This window comes from Odontomachus brunneus, unplaced genomic scaffold, assembly GCF_010583005.1.
Source record: "Odontomachus brunneus isolate Ranch 3 - 2012 unplaced genomic scaffold, Obru_v1 Obru_scaffold_186, whole genome shotgun sequence".
NCBI classification, from domain to species: domain Eukaryota; kingdom Metazoa; phylum Arthropoda; class Insecta; order Hymenoptera; family Formicidae; genus Odontomachus; species Odontomachus brunneus.
The window spans coordinates 112,764-123,260 of NW_022639636.1; the positions used below are offsets into that span (position 1 = coordinate 112,764).

General features: G+C 33.3%; 1 protein-coding gene across 2 annotated transcripts in view; it reads left to right on the forward strand.

Annotated features, from left to right (window-relative positions):
- LOC116851672 (T-box transcription factor TBX20-like) overlaps positions 1–10,497 on the forward strand; it is a 137,920-nt gene that overhangs the window by 53,250 nt on the left and 74,173 nt on the right. For both annotated transcript variants that reach the window (XM_032831324.1, XM_032831323.1), the window contains exon 3: positions 2,082–2,355. In XM_032831324.1, coding sequence (XP_032687215.1) covers positions 2,082–2,355 — 274 coding nt within the window. The remainder of the gene's footprint in view (positions 1–2,081; positions 2,356–10,497) is intronic.

The window sequence follows — 10,497 nt, forward strand, 5'->3', positions numbered from 1 at the left end:
GTATATATATATATATATATATATATATATATATATATATATATATATATTAAAGTTTTGGTATAAACCCAAAGACAACTTGGTACATATATCAAACGATCATAAAAAATCGCTTATTGCGTCGAAATAGCTTTAATATTTTTTCCATTAGAATAAATTGAAAATCTCGACTACATACAATACTTCTACATATTTGTGCATCATAATTGACGACTATTCCGGAAAAGTGATAACGTTGTCTAAAAGCAGCTGTAATATTGACACCTTCTGACAACTGTCAGTACATACAGTACGCTAAAGTCTGTGTCACATTACGAATTGGAGATGGATAATTGCGGATTGAAGATTTGATTTCAACGAATCAACTGACTTTGGTCTTGGCTTGCTTTGTTCCAATTGATAGCCTTGCAATCTTCAATCTGCAATCCTCTATTTCCAATCTATAGTGTGACATGGGCTTTACGCTCGTACCAAAATATGAGTTGAGGATTGCAATCGAACACCAATTAAGTAATCTAAATCTTAGTTTTGTTTTATTTGATTAGTTCGATTGCAATTCTCAATCCATAGTCTGATATAGGCATAACGACTTCTATCTGTTGTTAGTACCTGTCATAAATATGAATAATTTTAAATAATAAATCATGAGAAAAATAACAATCCTTATATAAAATTAAATTAAAATAAAAAGAAGTTAAAAATTACATTTAATAATTAAATAAATATTTAAAACAAACTAACTTTGTGTGTAGTTTCTTGTCGTTACTAATGGCAACAATTAACAATTAATGCTTGTCTTTTATACGACGTCGTTACTTTTAACGAGATGCTTGTATGTCACGGGAACATACCGATAATATTTTTTAGAGACGATCCTATAAAATTATATAAATCAGTCAATCAAGAAATTGCAAAAAATGTTAATTTGTTTCAAATATCTGTATAATTTTTGAATGTAATTTAATATCTATTTTTTATGTTTTTCTTTTTTCTATTTTATAATACAATTACTTTTCTATTTTAATATAATTTTTTTTATAAAAAAATTTCTATTTTTTATGGTTTATCTGAACTATTTATAATCATAACAGATGTGCTAATGACAAATGTTAGAATGTAGATAACGATAGAAGTGTCAGAAGTTACTAGAATGAAAGCTTTATGGTTCTTAATATGCTTTATAACAGTGTTTTAAAATGCTTGAAAGATATATGTTATATTTTTTAACATATCGTTGCTATTTACAATATTTTTTAAAGGATTTTGGAACATTTTATGGGATAAGATTATTTTAGGTTAAATCTTATTCTATCTATACACAAAAAATATATGTTATATAAAAAAATATATATTATAGAAAGTATTTTTTAAATATTAACTTGAAACACTTTAGACGCACGTACTCGTAAGCGCATTATCTATGTGTGCTCGATATTTCTTACAACGCATTGTGTTCATAACATCTCATAATAAATGACAACGATAACGATAATAGAGAAATATTCGGTATATAAAATCATAAATCATATAATGACATGAGGTATTTACTATAATCATCCGTTACAAATAGTATATACCAAAAAGTATATCCTCTAAAAATAATTAGAAGCTCCCAAAACGATCAACCCAATCGTAAATACTAAGAGAATACAGAATTAGGTAATAATTAGCTCTTCATAATGCGCATCGTAATGTGCAATTTAACTTATTACATTGAAAACTAATTTTTTAAATTACAAAGTTTTAATTTAATTTAATTAATTTAATTATTTTATATTAATTTAAAACCACAACTTTTCTAAGTTTCATTTCTTTTTCTTTTCTTACAATTAGATGTGACTTTTGGATTCTCTCTTGTGTCGGTTTCTTACTCGGTTATAAAGAATATTTGTTTTAATCTAGATTTCAACATATTAAAAGGTTATCAAACTGAAATGAGGTCACTATTATGATTTTTCTTGTGTGCTAATCGATCGCGTTTATGTTTGTTTACTGTTCGCACTTATCACGTTTACTGTTTGCACTACATTTTTTCACAACTTGTTATCGCTAAAATTTCCTGTATGCGTGTTCTTCCGTAGACGAATGTTCCCGACTTGCCGGGTATCCTTTAGCGGGCTCAAGACCGAGGGCCATTACTCGGTGCTGATGGACATCGTGCCGCTCGACAACAAAAGATACCGATACGCCTATCATCGTAGCTGCTGGTTGGTGGCCGGCAAAGCGGACCCGCCGGCACCCGCGCGACTTTACACGCACCCAGACTCTCCCTTTACCGGCGAGCAGTTGAGAAAACAGATTGTCTCCTTCGAGAAGGTGAAACTGACGAACAACGACATGGACAAGCACGGTCAGGTAAGAGAACACCGCATTTACCACTCTTACTCGTATCGCCCCATATAGATTTTCATGCACGGAAAAAATACTAGAGATATCATTTGTTGTAACAAAAAATTAATGTTATTTTTTGTTCATGCATACAAAATGATTGTAGAAATTATAGCACTCTGGAAGTAGTACTTTCTTTGCTGGTTGTCTATACGTGTTGAACGGAACTCTCAATGTGTGTGTGTGTGTGTGTGTGTGTGTGTGTGTGTGTGTGTGTGTGTGTGTGTGTTATACGAAACAATTAAACTCTAAATTGCAAAATAAAATATATTATAACAACACGTGTTAATATGTTTCCATTTTAACATATTAAACTTACAGTTTAAATTGACTTACATATATGTGCTAGACAAATATTCTAATCTCATTTAAATATTGTTTCTTAATATTAAAGAGACGATACAAGAGATTACATTAAAGGATATATGAGGTTGAAACACACATACGTATATTAATTTAAATACCAATATAGTGTGTTAAAAGTGGAGACATGTTTATGTATTACTATAACACACTTCATTTTGCAATGTACAAATCTATCAATCATAGTATTCATTCTGTAGATCACAATAGAAAGATAACAATATACTTTCGGTTGAAGCAAATATATATTTCATATGTATGAGGATATACTAATTGAATATTACTTAAGAACAATAATCTGTGAGAACTGTATAGATGGGCATATAATAACAACAATTTTTAATGCAATATCTATTTAACTTAGATGTACATAATTCTTTTTTCTAACCATAGAGAATGTAATTGTAGTAACCGTAAATTTTGTCCATGTGATTCTCACGACACTAGACACAATCGATGATGAAAATTTTACAATTATTTTAATTACATTTATAAAACAAGTATAATGTATTAAATTAATTATTAAATTTACTAAAAATCACATTTAGATTTTTATATTATATATTTTACATCCATTACAAAAATCTCAATTCGTGTAACTGAATAGGAGCCAGACAAAAGACTCACTGACGAGAAATAATATTCATATTACCGAAAACATTCGTTTGAGAATTCAGCTGCATTAAAATTAAGTTGAGACAACTGAGAGTAATTGGCTGAGTAACTAACTTCCTACAGGAATCTTTTTGTTTCTACAACCGAATTTTCATCTGGTCCCTAGATAAATTTAGTGATATTAACGGAATAGTTTCTTTTTCCGCACATGTGACATATTATTCAGAGTAAATCTTAGTAAGCTCTTTTTTATTTCGATTTCGTTACTCTATATAATATATATGAATACCGTATAAACCACTCATAAAGAATGTATAATTTACAAATCACACACATATAACTAGTAAAGTTACTACCAAATTTACGTACACTTATTTATCTAGAGTGGATTTCTGTACGCCATGTCGATAGTTGTCTTGAGGAAACTCAAATAGTAGAACTTGAGAGACGTAATAGGATATTGTCGATATCTTTCTTAGGAGATACTGCTATGTAATGAAATGTTTTGCAATTATTATTTTTAGACGTCTCTTACTGAGTGATATTATCAGGATATTTTCAGTTGAAAAGAGCTAGATATTGTTTTATGCATTTGTTTTCTCCGCAACTGCGTTGAATTTTGTTTCATATCTTTGTATAAGGTAAACAATGATGAAATTTTGTTTTTTACATATGTGCATTTATGTTGTTAAATGATATTTTCTCGTTATTTTACTTAAATGTCTGTACAAATATCGACTATCTATGATGTTTTATACTACCTAATTGAAATTTATAAATAACAGAATTATGCTATCATGTTAAAGTGTTAAGTTGCATTATATATATAGGTATATGCTATATTTAAAAAAATTGATAGTAATGTTTACCATATCAAGTATTGATTGTTATCAGGTTGTCTATAAATGATATCTGAAAGGTGTTGTCTATAAATAATTATAATTAATTAAACATGAAGTATATCTTATATGTTGAATGTTTTAATAAGTCATTTTTAAGAACTTTTGAAAATTAATGATTAAGAAATGAACAAGTTTTGAGAGATACCCCATTTTGTTCTGTGTAGAAAGCATAATGATTTTGAGTGATGTCCTCAGAAAAACAATAATTTCGTCCTTTTCAACTATTATTTCCCAATAAAACTTATACTTTTTTTATAGTGGACATTTCAAAGAACGTTTTGACGCAATATGAAGTTGATTTATTTATTTTTGATATATTTAAATTTTATTTAAACCTTACACTTCTTACATTATATTCCAGGTTCCCAAACGTGTTCTTAAAGAGTGAAGCGGAGGATAGGATAAAATCGATTACAATATTTTTTACGACTGGATTATTACGGTCGTATTTACGAATCGTTATCGACTCATCTTTCGATTATTTCCATTATTCAATATGCTTATAGGAAAGAAAGAAAATAAGAGGAAAGATATTGCGAATTTAAAAAAATTCTATTAAACGCTGCCGCATCGCAAGCGGGAGCGTGCGAGTAAACCGGCGATCTAGGTGTAATCTCCGCCCCAAAGGATAATTTCGCTGCGCGGGATTTTCCTCGTCCCGCGGCCCGCGCGCGCACAAATTGTCGGCGATAAGACGCTTCATGCACCCCGGCTATTACGCCAGTTCTGTAATTTGCGCCTGCCTTTCAGCGGATGCGTAATTCTCGGGCCGCGGCTCGTATCTCCCCTTTATTTCGGAGTTTAGCGCACAATGGCCGCCGGACGTGGAACGTCGGGCCCGACATTGGACATGCTACCGCTATTACGTGCACAGGAGTCTTCTTCCTTCTTGCGCGTTCGATCACTTCTCGAGTATTTTGTGGACGTAATACCACTGGCGCGACTGTATCTGGGTTTTAAGGGGCTCGCGAGGTGTTTCTTCATTCCACTTTTCATTTCTTTTTGCTTTCTTTCTCTACGCCGATCTTCCATAATATCCTTTCGTGATATCCCTGTCTCGAGTTGAGTCGAGTCGAATCGCGTCGTCGTAAATGCGACTCAATCTCGATAAAAATCACAGGGATAGTTTCCTCTTTCGCTCTCTTGGGCGGTGACATGCCGAAGGACTGTCACCTCCGTAAACTCGACGACTGAATAAGCAGCGCGCTTGGCTGTTTAACGAACGGCTAGCGCCAACGACGACACAGCCAATGCTCGCAGTGTCGTTTTTCATGCCCTCATATCAATTCCCTCGGCCTCTTCTCGCCACGGGATCGTTGACGAGTTCCCGAGCGGTCGCGCGCCAAAAATGGCCTCGTAAAACGAATGCGCCGAGACATCACCATGAAGCTGCGAGCGTGGGTCTGGTTATCATTGGCGCGAGTCGTTAATCGTGGGCGTCGAAGCTGCCAGGAACGTGATATTCCCCGTCTTTGCATTGTCGTCGCCCTCGTCCTCGTCGTCGTCATCGTTGTCGCGAGCCGATCGATGACAAGCCAATCTTTCCCGATCGTTCACGTTAGAATGCCTCAATTTCCAATAACGAATCTCTCTAAAGTACAATCAGTGTGTTCTTCACTGAAATGCTATATCTAACTAGCGGTTCAGTTATAAGTATAGTACTGCAATCAATAAAATCTCGATGATAGGATTGGTTAATAGTAGCGATTATTCTCCTTATTGATGCATGCTGCAAATACGGACAGTGTCATTACACGCAAGATACATGAAAGCCATTAATTCCATCATTGTAAACACAAGAAGTTGGATGTGGTGTAACCACAATGAATTTGTGTATTAAGGTAAAAGTACCAACATTTCGGCACTAATAACACTGGTATCTAACATCTGACATTCTTATTGTTATGATCTTTGGATATGAATATTTAGACTGTTAATATAGAATATATATATATATATATATATATATATATATATATATATATATATATATATATATATATACATTTATTGAATATACACACATATTCTACACTGAAAATTTAAATATTCGTATTTAAAAATTTAAACAATAAGGATGTCCAAAGTTAGGTATCAATTTTATTAGTGTGGAGACATTAGTATTTTTAGATTTTACAATGAAATCTTATTTCTATTGGTGAAAATCAGTGAGAAATAGGCGAAACAATAAAATAGGAATGTTTTTACTAGAAATAAGTGAATATTTATTGGTCGTCGGTGAAATAGTCGTTTTACTGGTTCAATTAGAAATATTTTTACTGATTTATTTTAAGAGAGGTTATATCTCGCGTAACGTGATCTCGATTTATTAAATTTAACAAAATCAACGATTCGAGCTTCGACGAGGCGTATCTTCGTAATTGGAGGCTGCGTTTCTCTCTTTTTTTCAAAACACTTACCTACCTACCTATTCACCTGTCATAAATCACTTACGAGAAAAGCGAGCATTAAGAGAGATGAAAATTCCGCGTGAAAGCGCCAATACAGTCGATCGGCTATAATTTCAAGCATTTACGCGCGAAGTCGCCACGCCGATAAGCCGCGACGTAGAGAGGAAAATTTGAGACCGCGCGAGCTGGCTCGGCGATAAAACGCCGTCTCTTTTCCCGATAAAGAGGCATCATAAGCGCGAGTCGCCGTGCGATAATGAAAAGTTGAAGTTCATGGGAAGGAGGCGGAGTAACGGAGCTTGTCGGTAGAAATCAGGAACTTTGGTGAGGAAGGAGATATTAATTGGCAGCTTTCTCGTGTAAAACGAACAGTTCTTGACGTTAGTTTTAAAATGATTTTAAGCCAAGGAGAGCATAACTTCGACCTGTGTCTTAAAAATAGTTCTGATAGAAATTGTTCGATAGAAATTGTGTAACACAATTTGTGTTCTTATTTTCTTGCAGTGATTCTAAATATAATGACAAAATAGACGTCATGTTTTAAACCGCCTACAGAAAAATACATATTCAAGTAAATATTATTTGTTTCAAATGTCTCATAAAAAAGTCTGTATATTCACAAATCTATATCATAAGATTATTGTAAGTTCACCAAATTTATTTAAAGTATATTCTGAATTCTAGTAAGTTTTATACTATTGCGATAAAAAAGAGAATAAATTCTTCTTTTGAGTACATGATAATGAATTTTTTTCAAATTTATGATGAGTATATTTTAAAACTGTTATGTTAAAAAAATATTTCTTGTTGAAAATAACTACTATTAAAAAAAAGAAAAAGAAGGAAAGAAAAGTAATGGTTTTCTTTAACAATAAAATATTTCTCCATATATATTAAATTTTTTTCTGTATGTATATTAAATTATCACTGATGGCATTGTAATTCTACAATTCACATGAGTGTACTGCGAGTCATTGTTACGGCATCGTATACCACTTTCGTAGAATGAATCAGTAAAAATATTTCTGACTGATTCAGTAAAAGAAGTATTTCATCGATAATCAATGAGTATTCATTGGAGATATTTAGTGAAGACATTTCCACTTTTTACTGTTCTATTGTATATCTTACTGATTTTGACCAGTGGAAGTAAGATTTCATTGCAAAATCTATATCTATCTATATAATTATATGCTGTACAAAATTCAATTTTCTGCGTTCGTGGTGATGGCACTAAGAATGGCTTTCATGCAATTTGCGTATGACGGCACCGTCTGCTTTTGCAAACTGCATCAATAATAGTAACAGTCATTACTATTAACTAAGTCTTTCAGCAGGATTTGCTGCTGAAGTACTATACTTATAACTGAATCATTAGTTTTAAATGTATTATTTCAAAGTGAAGAATATCCTGATTACATTTTAGAGAGTGCGAAATAAAATGTATCCTTCTCGACGTTTTGACACACCCGGAAAGTAGCGCATCCTCTAGATAGCACATCACAGCTTGATTTGTGAATAATACGCGCCGATAGACTCACGTCGATTCTACGTCTTCCCCTCAACGTGTCCTCCATCTTATTAACGTGGGAACTCGAAACCATGGGGAATAAATGTGCGAATTTACGGCACGATTCCCGTCTTTATCGCGAGATTGGCGATAAACGCGCGAAACTTAATATTCCGCTATCTCCCTCGACGGTATGTCGTTGTAAACGCTCGATAAAAGTTAATCCCCAGCCTGTGTGAAATATCTCTTTTATTCCTTAATTGGAAGCACGCGTTTCACGCGCGTCCAGGCATGCGTCAGGACACTGACGACCGGCGAGAGGATCATTACTACTAAATCCGGGATATATCGATTTTCACGGTGACTAGGACGACTTAGGGCGTTCGATGGCGTGATGCTAACAAAATAATAGAGTGCCATTCGAGAGATCATTATACGTGGAAGTCTTTACATTTTGGTTATATCGCGAGAGTTGATAGTGAGTTGATATTTGAGGCTTTCGCGGTGTCCATGAATATTAGATTTGGTTTCCGGGTTTGAGCTGTGTGGATTCTTCTTTGTCTGATTCCGACGTTTCGCGAACATTTCAGTCTGCTTCATCAGGGAGGATCGATCCGATGCCGAGTTGCTCCTGAGAGATCTACCTTTATATAGTGGTTTGACATAGAGTCTACATAGAGAAATTATATAGATCTACGTAAGAGAAACCAGGAAGATGTTGAGCATACAACATATAAAAGAACATCAAAACGTAATCAAGCCAAGGAATATAACGCAATCAGCGCTGGAGTAATTTGGAAAACGAACACAAAATCCTGTTCAACAAAACAACAATACTAGCCAAAACCAACAACTATTTCCTTAGAAAATACAGGGAATTCTTAGACATTCAAAAACATCCTAACAATCTCAACAGGGACAACGGATAGAAAAGATTAGTCCCATCTGGCAATCCGTCCTTCTGGTTTCCAGAACTTGACAGACCAACAAAACTTCCCCCACCCTTCCTCCTGATAACCACCCTCCATTAGAGATATGCGAATCAAAGATTTTTTATGTCGAATCGAATCGAATTTCAGATTTAAATTTCGAATTCGAATCGAATCAAATCGATGAAATTTTACCTGAATCGAATCGAATCGTTGAAAGAATTTTTAATTAACTTAATCATTGAATTTAACATGAAAATAGTGACTTCAATATGAGAAAGATAACATTGATCATTGTGATATCAATTTATTTTAAGATAAGATATATAATATATAAACGGTAAGCATATATGTGTGGAATGCAGTTTCAGCCTTGAAATCTGCGCAACGGTACATATCGATCCGACAGTTTTTGGTAGGAGTTTATATAGAAGTCATTATCTTCTTTTAATATTTTTGAAGAAAATCTTAATATATAGCAAACTTTTCAAGTTATGCTAATTCCAGTAAGGCTGGATGTCTTTAATAGTACTTTGTTAATGCTAATGTGCACGATTCGAAATTTTCAAATTAATCGGATTTGAATCATAAGGATTCGAATTTGAATCGAATCGAATTTCACTTGATTCGATTCGAATAATTAGCACATCTCTACCCCCCACCTCCCTGCTTCCTCGCCCCTCCTCTATGTCAAACCACTATATAAAGGTAGACTTCTCAGGAACAACTCGGCATCAGGTCGTCCGTCCCTGATGAAGCGGACTAAAATGTTCGCGATACGTCGGAATCAGACAAAGAAGAATCCACGCGGCTCAAACCTGGAAATCAAATCTGACTTCAACAGGTTTGAAACTGTTGTTAAGATCATGATACTAAGTTATTTTCGAGTTTTAATCGTCGTTTATTGTTCATTTAGTAGTTATTAACCCTCCACTTGACTCACTGTTTTCCGCTAACGTGGTGTAATTCGTTGGTCATTTCTGGGCAATATCATTTTTTTGTTCATATATTAATAAAATGTCAATACAAGTTCTTTTTCTCATTATTCAAAACCGCTGTTTTTGTTCAAAACGCATTGTAACTTTCAATGTGTATAATTTTTTGTTTTATAAAACACGAGGAAAACATAGAATTATCGATTGTTTTACTGTTTTTAAAATGACCCACGAATCATACGGAATGTTAATAAAAAGAGATTTAAAAAGAATACTAATTAAGGTCAGTGCTCAAGGATCCTTAATCTAAAATTAAATATCATTTTTCCTTAATGTTCAGCATATATTTATTTGAAAATTGAATTATAATACTTGACATATATATATATATATATATATATATATATATATATATATATATATATATATATATATATATATATT